Below are 16,001 nucleotides of genomic sequence, written 5' to 3'. Positions count from 1 at the left end.
CTTTCCTTACCATTAAACACTACATCTTCCAGATTTCTTACTTGATAGAATTGCAAAGTGCTGTTTTTATTTTCTCGTGATGATGGGGGTGGGGGGCACTTTTAGGTCATATACTGGTGTACTTTAGCATTATGTTTGATATGTATATGCCTAGGACTGGAGAACTTGCAATCAAGTCTGTGTAGTATGAATGTTATATATGGTGTAATGGAGAGCTAAAGAGTGAAATTGGGCTTTATGTGCTCCCCTGCAACTTCATGATTGCTTTGTGGAGACACACACATCACACTGTGTAATAGTTCTTAAGCAATTAGGGACAAATCTCAACAGAATTATGGAAAGAAACAGAATAAAATGGGGAATCAGGGATACCTTTTAAATATTTGAACTATTAACCTGAGACTGTCAACCTGAGATATTGACAGAAAAAGAGAACATGAATTAATTATATTTTCTAAAGTAAAAGATGCCGATGACTCTAATTATTGTCATTATTTATTAAGTGTAATTCAATAACATTTTTTCCAAAAGTCATCAGTTTAAGATGGACTAAAAGAGGGACAAAGCTAAGATTTGAACCAAAAATCAGAGATATCCCTTAAAATCAGGGAGTCGAGAGGTATGTGCAGTACTACTGATTAAAGAGTACATGAGTTAACATCCTTTTTTTATGAAATATTCAAATTTAAATGTAATAAAAGTCATCATTTGCTGGTTGTAATCTACGACTTTTTCATAAAGTGTCAAATATTGCATCATTTCAGGGCATAGTTATGAGGCAAAATCATGAACATTGTCCCTGGTTCATATCATGCTTATGGTGTTCTCCTCAAAGACACAAGGTACCGTATTTTGTAGCCATAAAGCCCCTTGTTCTATAGGAAGAATAAACTGATCCCACTTCACTCTTGCTCTCTTATTCTCCACTCCTCCCATATGAAGTTCTTCAGCACTTTGTTTTTCACAGCCTTTCCTCGGGCTGTAAAAATTCTCCAGAACTATGTTTGTTTTGTAGATATACATATATATATATATATATATATATATATATATATATATATATATATAGGTTCACTTTGGAATCTTGAAATACTGAAATGTTGAATTTCAGTATCTCAAGACCAAATTGTCAATTCTACAGTTGCGCGAATTGGCAGAATATCGAACCCGAAAATGTCAATCCTGCGGTACTGATGGTGCTTTAGGTAAATGTTGTGTTTTTTAAGGGTTCTGGGGAGGTTTTGTGTGTTTGCGAGTGTGTTAGGGAGTTTTAGGTGTGGGTTAGGGTTGGAAGGTAAGACTGTGAGTGTGTCAGTGTTGAGAGTGGTGTTTTTTCTATGTATGTGACGTGTGTTTGTGCAAAGGGGGTGTAGAATGTGTGGTGGTGAGTTTTCTGTCTTTTGTTGTTTAGTGAGACCTTGGAGCTAGTATATATAAGTAGCAAGGGTGTGGGGGGTGCAGGGGGGCTTGCCCCCGCTGTTTATATGAAGAGTAGGTGTGTTCGTGTGTGTGTTTGTTTTCTTGTGTTCTTGTGTGTTGTTTTGTTTTATTGTAGTGTCAGCAGGTAGGTGTATTTGTGTTTGTATGTGTGTTGTAGTGTTTTGCTGATGCTCACGCTTTTGAATTTCATGGTTTTGGTTTCTGGGTTTGTGAGTTTTCAGCTTTATAGTCTCAAGATACTGAAATTTGATATTTCAGTATTTCGAGATTATAATGTGACTCCATAAATATATATATATATATATATATATATATATATATATATATATATATATGTGTGTGTGTGTGTGTGTGTGTGTATGTGTATGTTTATATATATCTTATTGCCTCTATCCATGATTGCTGGCTGACAGTCTTTTTTTTTATTTTATTGTTAATTGTCTTCTGTTTGTTTTTTTCCAGCATGTCTTTAACTAACACAGCAGTCTTCTTTTTATTCCATTTTCCCAAGTAATTCATGTTATCATATCTACAAAAAGAAAGGGCAATGCTGAACCAGATCATATGTAAACATGTAATGTACAACAATAATATTTGTTTTATTGTCGTTTAATTTATATCCTGAGAATGATTCAAATTATCTCAAAATATTCCATAGCACCAAATATCCTGTTCTTGATTTGACAAATACAAATTAATATAATCTGCAAACAATGCTAGATTTTCTTGATTTTCATACCAATTATATAGAATTGTGATGCATTCCTGACTAAGGGCACTGAAATGTTCAGCAAATAAAATGAGGAACAAGACAGCATCTCTTCCTCTATTCAAACTCTGTTCAAACTCAACTTGTGAAAAAGGATCCCTTCTTATTTCTGACCCTTCACATATTTTTCTGATTGACTATTATTTTATTGGGCAATGTAAATGGTGCATTGCCCTGCACAGAAAATCCCAGCAAGCCTTGTTGAATGTTTTCTCTACATCTAAGATGAACAGCAATAGTGATGATTTTTATACTTTGATTTGTTTTGTATTAGCATTGTTGAATGTTTGTATCAGTTCCAGAAATACTCATTGATCAATGACTGTCAAGTATGGCATTGTTTGTTTGCCATTGTCTTGCTTTATGAAGACAAAAACACATTATACTCAAGACTTAGAATTGCCTGTCTGAGGGGTCTTTGCTCTCAATACTGCCACTATTGCTTTCTCCCATAATGCATAACAGCAGCTTTCGAGTTCACATCATTTTTTCCCTGTGGTTACAATTAGCACTGGGATACCATTTGTTAATGGAGATTCTCCATATTATTTCATTATACATCACAAGCTTAGTGACGGTTTATTGTTGATTTTTACTTACCCCAGCTTTAGCATGTACTGAGATATCATTTATTAATGGTGATTTTCTGCATTATTTCATTATTCACCACAAGTTTAGTGATAGTTTATTGCTGATTTTTCTTCCCCCAGATTTAGCATAGCTAATTTTTCAAAAATTATGCCAACTATCTTTTTTTCCTAATTTTCCTTCTCTCTTGCTTTATATACATTGTAATTGAATTTCTGAAATATCTCACTTAAAAGTATTCCTTTTCCCCAGCCAGTAACCCCGTAATAAGATAAATATACTGTTATTTTCTTTTTTTTTCATCTTCAACCACTACTTGTGTAGCAGTCCCTATCATTATTATTGAAACTCTTTTTATTCATCCTGGATATTCTGACCAATATCTATCCTTTTTAAACAAATTTATTTTTACTTCTTTTTTTAGATGTATTACCTGCAATATTGCTATTTGTACTCTATATTTTTAAAGCTATTCAGTATTGTTTTGCTTTTTATCTGTATCATGTCCATTTACACTCCATTTTAAAAGTAACACTGTAGTCTTACTATTAAATAAATATGACATTCCCTAATAAAGCATGACACTTACACGGCATTTGTTTAACATACTCTTCCAGCTTTCTGCTTATGTATATACACTAATGATTGACAAACAAATTTTCTGTATAATCGTAGCTTCACATCTTTGTTTGAACCTGTATACAATTTTCCAAGCATTTTCGGATGATTATAACCCCTTCCTTCTCCATAAACCCACTATGCATGCATATATATATATATATATATATATATATATATATATATATATGGTTCCCCTTCACAAGATCAAATTACTGAAAGCTCAAAACTCATAAGATCGAGTTTTTTTTAACAGATACACAAAAACACACACACACACACACACACACACACACACACACACACACACACACAAATATAGTTGCAAAAATAGAATAGTACTATTTCAAATAGGAGCATTTCCTCCACATCAACAACTATTGACACAACATTCCTCTCCCTATCTCTATTCCCCTTGCAAACATGCTAAACGGTTTGCATGCATACTGTTAACCATATATTTTAATATTACACTTTGGAAAAAAAAAAGTAACTGATTAGTCAGATAAACTAACCCTATGAATTTTTTATTTAATCATTCTAATACTGAAGCTACTAGAAAATTATTAATTTCTCCCATTGTTTTTTTTAATTTATTTTACATTCTTTTCTCTCTGAGCTATATTCTATTGTGCATTTAAGCATTAATTACCTTCCTTCTCACAGATCCACTGAAAAAGTCACTCAGAATATACTGCCTAGACATCCCATGATTGCTTTTTTTCATCTCAAGTGCATTGGTTCACATCTGTCCATCTTCTTCAGCGTCACCGATTACTGTCATAAATCTGCACCTAACCCATGCTACTCCTACTAAAAATATTTACTTACAGTCAATGCTTCTGACATTTAGTTTCCTCCTGCGCAACAGGAACACAAAGTGGGATTGATTCATTTCAGTTTTCCAATTAGTTTGTCCTAGGCAATGTCTTTCTGAACATCTTTATCCATAACTTCTGACACTTAACTAGTTTGCCTCTGTAAACGCCACATAGTGGGATTGATGTTTTACAGTTCTCTGATGTATTCATTAAGTGCAGTTTTGTTGTTGGCCCCCATCCTGCTCTTCATCTTATTTCAGTGCTAACATCTGGTTTGAATCCATCCTTCTCGTGATACTTGTGCCCAGTTTCTTAGCTTCTGCTATCACTTGATCGTTTTCTATTGGAACAATGGAGGAGGTTTCACTGACATAGTCCCTCTTTCACCTCCTTACTAGAAGAGGGGTGAGATGCAGAGGCTCCTTCAGCTTGTTATTTTCTGTTTACTTAATTTCTTTTTAACCTCCAATAAAGACTGGTCTGCCTCTGTATACATTTTTCATCCATGTGGAAAAATATTCTGAACACCACTGGATGTTAACAGTTGAAATCTCATACTAACCTCTGAACATACATTGATTGCTGAAATAAACATGTTCATCTTTTGTCCAGAATGTGCAGAGATAGTCCCTACCTCTCCCAAATTTTACTAGCTAATGTAACCACTGATACTTAAAGGTGCAGCCAGTTATCTACATATGTGATGAGTCACACTACACACCAGGTGTCCTCCAAGCAGTCACTGGTAGCAGACAGCTGGTCTTCATTGTTCTTAGATAGCCAGTTGCTGTTCTGCATTGCCATATGTAGCCCACATGTTGCTCAAAGCAGCCATAACTGTTTTGCTTGGTTCATATTTTACAGTTGCTGAATGACTGTATGCTGTCCATTCTCATAGTTTGCAGCTTAAGCTAAGTTAGTCCATTTACCTCATTTAGTCAGACAGAGCATGTCTGCCAGCAAGATGTAATATACCTCATTCAGTTTATTTAGTAATGCTGTGTAAATCCGCTATAAGAAAATCTGCATAGTTCTAATCCTTCACAGTGCAGCCTGATATTTATCTCATTAAACTGCATGTGACAATCTGTGTAATTTCTAAATTTTAAAACCTCTTGACCAAAATAGAAAATCATCCTGTTTGTTTTCCTTCTGTTGCTATCCTCATAGCACTTGGGGTATCCTTAGGCACTGTAGTAACTGCCTTATGCTCATGCATTCATAGACATTCCAATGCCACGGAGACTTATGGGTATTCACACCTTGTCAGTTCCCTATTGCAGGCTGGAACTCCTTTCTCCCAGGGGGTCATACCAGTAAATCCGAGAGTAAACCAGTGGATACCTATTTAGCCTGTATTTGGTCTGTAAACTGTTGACTTATTTGTGTTTGTATTTATATTTGTATTTTTTTCATGTGGAGCTTTTCTCCCCAGGCCTCTGCTGAAAAAGGACTTTCATCCAGTCGGACCTTCCTGGTTAACAAATGCAAAATAAAAAAAATAATAATAAAATCAATTGTTGTCAGATAAGCTTACTGAAAACAAAATATTTTGTTTGTGAGATATGTAAATATTTGACAGATATGGAGGCCTCACTCCTCACACAGTTTATGAGTAACACACACACACACACACACACACACACACACACACACACACACACACACACACACACACACACACACACACACATATGCACGCGCACACACACACACACACACACACACACACACACACACACACACACACACACACACATCAAGATGACCCTGCTCAATTCCAAAAGTCTCAATAATAAATTTACCAACCATGAGGACCTCCTACATTGGGAATCATCTACATCTCTGAGGGTACTGAAGCCTGGTTTAAATGTTTAGAAAGCACTCCCTCTATGCCTTGGTTTTAGATCTCTCAAACCTTCAGATCTGATGCCAACTGTGGCATTTTTGTATTTGTTAGGCATTATACTGCATCAATTTAGGTTCTCAGAGACCAACAGTCTGATCTCCTTAAACTCCAAATGACACTAAATAAGGACAACTATCACTTTATACCCTGTCACAGGGCACACTGTCCTCTGAAAATTGTGTCAGGTTCATAAATGTACTTGATAAACTCCCCATAAACAAGAACGCTATTATTTTGAGAGACTTTAACAATGCCTTTGTAAACTAAATTACCTTTACTTCCAATGTAGGATAAGCTAAAGGTTCTTGGATTTAGTAAAAAAAAGTCTCCCTAGATCAGATTGTTAACAATTCACTACAAGACATAATATTCTTAACTTGCTCTTATAGATATAGCATTGTTATGTACTGTTGCTTTGGTATCTCCTAACCAGTTTAAACCAGATCATAACTAGCAACTTTTACCTTTGAAATATCTAAACTCACTGAAATTACTATCTCAGAATTCAAGAAATTCAGACATTAAATCATATCAAATCCTATGAAGAAATTAAAAAATTCACTTATAGCAGCACCACCCAGGACATTACCAGAGCAGCTAGATTCCCAAAGGAGTTCTTGTCTCATTTAGATAAATTTATCAAACTGGTAGCCCCAGACAGCATCTATATATAATGGAAAATTTAAAACTAATCCAGCCTCCTGGTCCCCTAACATAATCTCTACAAAAAAGAAAAAAACAAAGTATACAGTAGATGAAAAGACCCTTGTATCAAAGATAATAACGGAAACCCACCAAAGAATTTGAAAAACACTATTATGCCTACTAAAGCACCCCGTGAGCTTAAGTTAGCATCTGAAGCCAAGGATAATTACAAAGGCTTTCTTAACTGTGTTTGGAAACTAAGAAATAATGTCCAACATAGGTCTGAAATTATTCTTAGTAGCACTGCTTACTCTGACCCATTATACATTGCCAGTTTAATAGTAAACAAATTAAGTACAAACTTTATCTCACAAACAACTATCTGAGGCACTTATTCCTGAATCTCAACCCCCACATCTCCACTAGAGGACATTCCATGACCAAAAATAGTTCCTCCATGGGAACCCGATAATACACTTGGCTATTTAATAAACAATACTAAATAATTCCTGCTAGAGCTACTGTTTAAACTATTTAACTTGGGGTTGATAAGTGCCTTTGCCACTAAGCTTTGGCACAAGGCAGTAGTTTTGCTGGTCCATGATGGTGACCTCTCCACTGATCCAAAGACTGAGTATCATTTGCAACAACATAGAATATATCACAACTGACCTGATTAAGTAGGATAAAAAAAAAATCTCATCAAGCAAGACTCAAGCAATGCGGCTTTGTCATGGGTAGATCTTGTCTAATAAATGTGGTTAACATCTTCAAAACAGTAACACGGATCATTAACATCAATAATGTTGTCCACATCACATATCTTGATCTGGCTAAGACATCTGTACCATCCCTCAAACTAAGCTTATTTCGTAAACTTAATGCATTGCAAGTAAAACATTAAGTAACAAGATGGATTGCCAGTGAGTTAAAAGACAAAATCCACATGGTGCAGGTAGTAGGTGCCTCATTAAAGAGTGAGAAGGTAACCAGTGGTGTCCCACTGGACTGAGTGTTGGGAATTCCTTTGCTCAGCAGTTACTTTTCAGCTCTCCAGACAATGATCCAAGACCTTTGGTAGACTAAGTTAAAGATGACTGCAGATGACTGCAAACTGGAAGTCATTGTCAAGTCTCTCTCTCATAACAAAGCCATTCAGCAAGAAAGTACACTCATTAATACCCGGAGTACTAAAATGGGCTGAATTTAAATGCTGAAAAGTACAATATTGTCATATTTATTCACATATTTTTATTTTTCTTCCTCTGTTGTTCTGTTTGCATATTTCAGTTCCAGTAATTTTACAAGCCATAATTCAGTTACATTGTAGAAGAGTTCCAGTCATATTTAGGTACATCTTGTTGCAAAAGAATTTTCAGTGTTAGAACAAAACAGCCAAATCGATAGCAGCTCTATATACAATATATACAAATGTCAACTTCTGATTAATATTTGTGTCACAGTTTACATATTATTTATAACTGCTACATGTGAGGTTTAGATTAGACACACACTCACAAAATAATATGTCTTATGCCCTTTTCAGCTGATATTCACACTGATTTGTCTTTTCTCACCTACCTATTCTTTTTAGATATGATCCAGGAGAATAATCCACTATTTTAGAGAATAGGAATGCTTACTTTGGTTATTTGTTATCTGTTTTTGTGCTGATATATACTTCGCTGTCATACTTCTGAAGCCTTCCCATGACAATTTGGTTCGATCTAATCAGTTCTGAGTAATGTACAATTTTACCAAACATAAGAGGTTAATTAGAATATACAGATTAAGCTTGGGTAATTTTTGAGAGGTGATATGCAAAACTGCAAATTGTCATGATAATGTGGATTTTTGATATCCCATCTTCTCTAGTCTAACTATCGGTGAGCACCAACATTTATAAGTGCATTTACAGTTACAGACGATACAGAATAGGACAGTTATTTGTGAGTAGCAACATGGACAGTTTAGTAAAACTTCTAAGTTGAAATTGTTGAGTATTTCTGGGGTAAAATAAGCATTGTTAGTTATCTTTAGTTGAGTATACATGAGTTTCTTAAAATGGATTAATTTTAATTTTGATTCAATGGATTTAGAGTTTTGCTTTTCGGTAATTTCTTTGAAGTTTTCAACCCAGTATTTTGAATACAAAATAGATGTTTGATATGTAAGGCATACTATTAGCCTATATGTACTAGAAAGCATTTTTTTCTTAAAGTCATTAAGTTTCATAATGTATTGCACGTATTTATGTCTTTATCGTTTACTTCAAAATCTCCTACTATTTAGTGCACAGTTCTCTAATTTGCCTTAGCAATATGATGTACCCTTTTGGAAAAGTAAGGATATTCCTTGTGTCTTCTACAGAGTTTTTCCTATGTCTGTAAATATCCCAGACATTGCATTTCTTAAAGAGTGGATATTTGTCCAAGTTTATCATCTCGTTATTTAATCTGAGGTTTGGATTCAGATATATAGGTTGTAACAGAATGTATGTATTTGTTAAGTTTAGTGCTTCCATCACTTTTTTTTAAATCCAATTATTCTATGTTTTAACAAGATATGAAATCTACTATCCTTTTGATTTTCCTGATTTAAAAATGGAAGGGCTTTGGGACTCATTTTACTGTTTTTGATGTAGTCATACCATAATTTAATCCACAGTGGATACCATTCCTTACCCTTATTCAGCAACTTCAATGACCTTGTTTGAACATACTATATCATAAGTTAAAGTCAGGGAATCCCAGTCATCCCTTATCCTTAGGATACATTAACTACTGATAGCTGATTCTGATAGACTTAAGGTACCAGATGAACTTAGCTAAAGCTACAAAATTAATTTCTTAAAGAAGTTGTTCTGAACTATTAAATTTGATTAATTGAGTTGAAATAATAACCTTGGAGAATATTCATTGTTATAATTGCTGCTTTTGAAAGAAAGGTTAGCTTTATTTTTCCCCATCTCTAGATATCCTGTTCAATGTCTGCCCATATTTTTAGTAAGTTATTCTGCATGAATAGTTTTGGGTTATGTTCAAAGGATATTCCTAAGTATTTTACAGAGTATTTTAATTTTATCTCTGAATCAGGAAAATATGATTCAGTGTGACCTAATGGATTGAGAGGGAAAATTACAGATTTTGTGGGATTAAATTCAGAGTTTGAAACTTTTGAGAAGATGTTAACCGAGTCTAGAATTTTTCCTAAGTCAGTGTTAGGGAGTATGCAATATAAGTTTAAATCATCAACAAAGGTTGTCACTGTAATTTTATTATTAAACATTTCTGGAATATGATGGCATGTTTTTTGCGTTATGAGTAAAAATAGAGGGTCTATATATAAGTTAAAGAGGTACAGAGATAGCGGACATCCTTGTTTGGTCCCATTTAGAATTTTTATCGGATTTGAATTTGTTTTATTAATGTACAGAATTGTGTAAGTGTTTTCATATAACATTTGATTTACATTTGTAAATACCTATGGTATATCAAAATAAGGCTGTAAAGAAAATAAAAAGTTTAGGTAACAATATTGCCATATTTGCTAGACAACTGTTTCCTCACCAAACCATATAGTCACTACACCACTTCAAAATATGAATGATTTTAGAGACCTTGGTACTTGGGTTAACTCCCTCTTCTTTGATTATCATGCAGTAAATATAGTCAGAAAGTCATTCTACTGAACACAGCTAACTGCCAAAGGAATAACTTCCAGATCTAATGATATAGCATTCCTTTATATTCAAAACTGATTTGGACAAATATTGATTATAGTGTCCTGTTTGGAAAGTACCTCACTAGATATATCCTGACAAAGAAATCACTAGCTTAAAAACCTTATGTCATCAGAAATGATTGGAAGCAGTGGTTTTTATTCAATATCTAAGAGACTCCAAAGGGAAGATCTGTGGCTTATATTCTGTCCTGTTATGTAGCCACTGGTCAATTATTTCTTGTTTTGTGATAAATGAAATAGTCCCACAAATGCCAGAACATGGGATCAAGCTCTTTATAAGCAGATACATAAAACATAATGGAGAGAGAGCTTTATTACAGAGTGCCTTCTTCACCAGCTCTGGAATAGACTTACCCTGCAAATAAAGGAGTATAATAAACTATTTTCTTTTAAATGGGACCTGGATCATTGAATGATTATTCAGCCTGGGCTTTACTGGTTTAGTCCTCCTCAATAGAGGAAGTATAGTCTAAGGGTGAGTACTGCCAAGGTGTAAATGTTCACAAGATTCAGTACACTCAATTTTCCTAAGATTCCTTAATTGTTTTCCACAAGCACCATGATGTCACCAATTTTTAACATTTTTTTTTCTTCTTGCCACATTTTTTCAGGACCGCCATTTTTTTTTTTTTTTGCTTGGGTGTCTGCATCTTTAGTAATTTTGTTCTCTGCTGCTTTCTGAATGCTAGGTTTGGAACAGATTTTATGTTTTGACCTCTCACTTAAAAATCTGGTTGGAGAACAGAAGTCCAGTTATGTATTTAAGCAATAACTGGCGATGTGGTGTGGTATATTGAAGATTTACCAACAGTTGGTCTGGTTTAATCATGAGGGTGAAGCCCGAGTGATTAAATAAAGCCAACTGTGGGTAAATCTTCAATATACCACAACCATGGAGTTGGTTATTGCTATTATAGAATGACATTATTTAAGAAAAAAAAATACTTACTTTTCCTAAATAATGTCTTTGCATAACGGCACATTACTGTTCTTCTACTGGTTGTGGTACACTGCTTCCTTGTTTTGATGTACTGAGCATGTGTATGGGACTTGCATCCTACACATACCCAGTACATCAATGCTTTGAAATGGAAGGAATGGAGAAAAGAAAGTCTCCATTGCTCCATTTATTTCTTTTTTTTTTAATTTGTTAAAAAAAAATGTTGAGCTCTTTATACCAACGGAAAAAAGTCCGAGCGACCGGACCTTTTTCTGTTGGTATATAGTGGGATTTACAATGGGCACGCTGGCCAATCAGTGTGCACATTTTGGAATATTAATGGTGGGAGTCATTGTACAATTCTACTTTCACAACATTAATGCAGCATACTCCATTTAGCTTCTCTGTAATGGCAGAGGATCTCGGGTTTTCTCTCTTGCTTTGTGCTCTATCTCTCCTATTTTCTACAATACTTCTTCCCGATAAGTGTTTTTCCTTTGTCAGTCTTTCCTTCATTGAAGTCTCTGGCAATCACTTGATGGTACATACTCTCCTGTTATCCCACATACATTAAACAGCTCAGAAAATATTTCTTCATTTGCTGGAAGCCATTTCCTTATCATTCTTACCAATTACATTTCTTCCTGCTGATGAGTTTCAAGGGTCTTCCCAACCAAAACATTTTCTACTTTAATAGTCAGCTTTCCCTTTCTCTTGCCACAGTTATTTTATTTATTTTTTTTTTTGCTGACATCCAGGTATATAATTTCTAGATGGTGACCATTTTTTTCCAAAATGTGTAACTTTTATTTGCTTTTTGTCATTTTCTTAGTTTTCACACTGTGAGATCTGTAATACATTTGTTGCATGGTCAACAGTCATCTTGGAAGTTAAGAATGAACAATGAACTGGCAAAAACTCATAAGTACTGAATATTTAATACTTATTTACCAAATTCAATTTAAATTGAATAAGGCTAAAAGTTTACAAATAATACTATCAGCACATGCGCTGCAAAACTACTAACACATAAAATTAAATTTTATAAGTCATCATCTACCATCACCCACAAAGTAATATATTAAAAGGATAAAGCTTTAGTTTATATGCATAGGGCATGATGCTTACACCCTGTATTTTCTTCATTAGGATCCCTCGATGTCTTTCCAGCTGCTGTAAGGGCCTAATCAAGTACATGCCAAATGACTCATTGTGTTCAGTTTTGCTCTAATGAGGGATGAGTAGAGCAGTCCTATAATTTCCTTGGATCTGGATACCATACGTTTACTTATAAGTTGTGCCACATAGAAGGACTTTCTCACCACTGTGGACATATGGCAGTCAAAGTTCAGGCTACTATATCTATATATCTAGATCTCTGTCCTCTGAGTCTGCTCATAGGGGTGTGCTATTGCTGTTTAATTTGCAGGGGTATTTGACTTCCCAAAGGGTATGATAATGCATTTTTATCACATTTAGTTTTAGGCCATGGTTCTGGCAGCAATCATCTGTCTGATCTAGACCCTCCTGAAGGATATCTACATCACTGGGGGATTCAGTGATTTTTCCCAGCTTGTAGTCATCAGTAAATATTGTTATCCAGTGGTCTTCCATATTAGCCATGACTTCAGAGAAGTACATTTCAAACAGGGTTATCCCAACATTGAGCCCTGTGGCACACTACTAGTAACTGGCCTCTTGCTGGATCTGGATTCACCCACTTTAACCATGTGTCCTGTCCATGAGCCAACTGGCTATCCTTCTGGCAAAGTACGGATTTATGCCCAGTTTTGTGAGTTTATTTATAATACCTGACTGAGGAATTGTGTCAAATGCATTGTCCAGGTTGAGGTAGGTGGTATGTACTGTTTTACTCTCATCCACAATCTTATTGACTTTCATGACTTCCTAAAATTATTGATTGAATTTAGACAGCTGCAATGTATTTTAACCCTTGGTTCACAACAATAGAAATATTACAATTATCAAACCAAGATCAGTTTTACATAGTATTTTCAAATTGAGTCATAATTATATGTTTTAATATAGTTTAACTGTAAAATCTAAAATCACACATTATTAATTATACAAGGTGGACAAATTTGTTTATGGCATGCAGATGAAAACACATAAAGGTGCAGCTATATGAGTGTGTGTGTGTGTGTGTGTGTGTGTGTATGTATGTGTGTGTGTGTGTGTGTGTGTGTGTGTGTGTGTGTGTGTGTGTGTGTGTGTGTGTGTGTGTGTGTGTATATATATATATATATATATATATATATATATATATATATATATATATATAATATGTATATGTAGACATAGATATAGATATATACTCACAAGCACACACATATATAGTATATATATTCACACACAGATACAGACACACAAGCATAAATGTTATGAAGAATATTATAGTAACTTACCCTGATTTTTCCATATTCACCTTTCACCACAGAAATAGTGATGTCATATACTTCAATGGTTACACTGCTTACATAAGAAACATGTGTGCTGCCACGGTTGTCATTCTTAGCCTCAACGTTAAAGAAAGGAAGTGTAACATCATTTCCACATGTTTTAGCAATGGTGTAAGTACAGGTGCCCATGAAATCATAGTTTTTGCCGTCAAAAGTCTTATAATGTGGATCACCTTTAGCCCAGCAGACAACACTGGACTCAGGAATACAGACAGCTTCACCATCAACGACTTGGCACTTTTCTTTCTTTCGGCACTTAATAGTTAGACAAGGATCAGCTGAAAGCAAAAATAATCTGTAACTTAATAATGAAAATTAATGAATGCAGACTTACTCAAATGTTATAGAAGGCAAACTGTGTAGTTGCATATGATCATGTAGATTAAACGTGCTTAACAAGTAAATAAGCCAAGTATGGTGAAATGTCAAAAGGCCTAACACAGAACTGAAGTAGCCATCCCACTCATGCAAGATGAAATCATTTGATCCGATTCTAGCAGCAAGATATTAGTTACAGTTTTGGTGTTCCACATACCTGTTATTCTGTCTTCAGGATGAGTGAATTGAACCATTCTACATGCAAATAACTGTTGTAGGAAGCTACGAGAACTAGCAGCTGTACTGCTTATGCTAGCTGGGAGGAGTTGTCCTTATAGTGTTACCTGCAAGGAAGTTGACTGGTGTCATGACAATGTAATTTGTGTTCTTAGTCCCACGGAAGTGTTAAGAAATGCAGTCATTAAGGTTGCTATGTGATTGCCAGTTGTCTTCTTGGCAGTGACTTGGACACAATAACATCAAGGATATTTTCTCATCTTTAGGGCTGAACCATCATACAGGTTGATATCTTTGGTTATATCTTGTGTGAGGCAACAGATGAGACAATAAGAGACAGAAGGTGTCAGATAGCTGAAAAGCAAGGATAACACATACACACACACACACACACACACACACACACACACACACACACACACACACACACACACACACACACACACACACACACACACACACACACACACACACACACACACACACACACACACACACACACACACACACACACACACACACACACACACACACACACACGCACACACACACTTGTAATAAAGGCAGTCCTCGAGTTACAGACGACTCATAGATAAGAATGGGCTGCAGCAAAGTTGAAAATAAATAAAAATCTTTAAAGTTGCTCAAATCTTACTTTAAAATGAAGAATTCTGTTGTACTTTTCTTTTCCCCATTTGTGAAGCTGCTCGTATGTCTTGTTAGAGCAGTTACTACCACCTTCACTGAGAACAAGCGATCCAATTGGTTAAGAGATCACTGTGTTGGCAATATGATTGATCAAGACTTCTGTCTTGTACAGTAACAGTATCAAAGCTATTACTGTACTGTACAGTAGAATAGACAAATGGCATTGTAGCTCACTAAGGTCTAGATGACAGTAGGAGGTCTGGTAGAGGTCTGAAAGTTCAGAAAAGGGTGGAAAACATTTGTGGGTGATGCCTGTAGTACAGAAATGTGAAGTGAAGCTTAAAAAAGGCCAAGTTTAACATTTTTTTTTTTTGTATTGAATGTTCTACTGCACTGTACTGTATTGTATTGCAGTACAGTATAGTAGAACATTCTATGTACATGTTTTGACTTACATACAAATTTGACTTAAGGACAGACTAAAAGATGGATCTCATCCTTAACCCTGCCTGTATACAGTTCTTCTATCATTTGTACATATTTCATTGCATGTTTGTCATGCATTAAGTTTGACATGACCGAAGGTAGGTATATCTATTACATTTCAAATATATATGTGTAATGGTCTACGAAATTTAAGAATAATTTCCCTCTCTTCCCCTACCCATTTTGATGCCTGTATTATCTATATTCTTGACCTTATTGGCATATCCTGTTGCTGTATTTAATTATAACCTTCATTACTGATATGTTCAATTTATGTACCTATGTATTTTTGTATTTTTTTGCTTCTGCATTCAGGAATTTCTATGAAAATTTGATTTTTGTGACTTATGTTGTAAAA

At 34.9% G+C, this 16,001-nt stretch overlaps 1 protein-coding gene across 1 annotated transcript in view; it reads right to left on the bottom strand.

Moving 5' to 3' along the window:
• The window catches only part of LOC122809162 (IgGFc-binding protein-like), a 351,155-nt gene that overhangs the window by 228,451 nt on the left and 106,703 nt on the right, over window positions 1–16,001 (bottom strand). The window contains exon 4 of the mRNA XM_044080449.1: window positions 13,901–14,232. Within this exon, the coding sequence (XP_043936384.1) occupies window positions 13,901–14,232 (332 nt within the window). The remainder of the gene's footprint in view (window positions 1–13,900; window positions 14,233–16,001) is intronic.

The sequence above is a fragment of the Protopterus annectens genome, chromosome 8.part0 (assembly GCF_019279795.1).
Source record: "Protopterus annectens isolate FY-2018-M chromosome 8.part0, PAN1.0, whole genome shotgun sequence".
In the NCBI taxonomy this organism is placed as follows: Eukaryota; Metazoa; Chordata; order Ceratodontiformes; family Protopteridae; genus Protopterus; species Protopterus annectens.
This window is presented reverse-complemented; position numbering and strand designations above follow the sequence as displayed.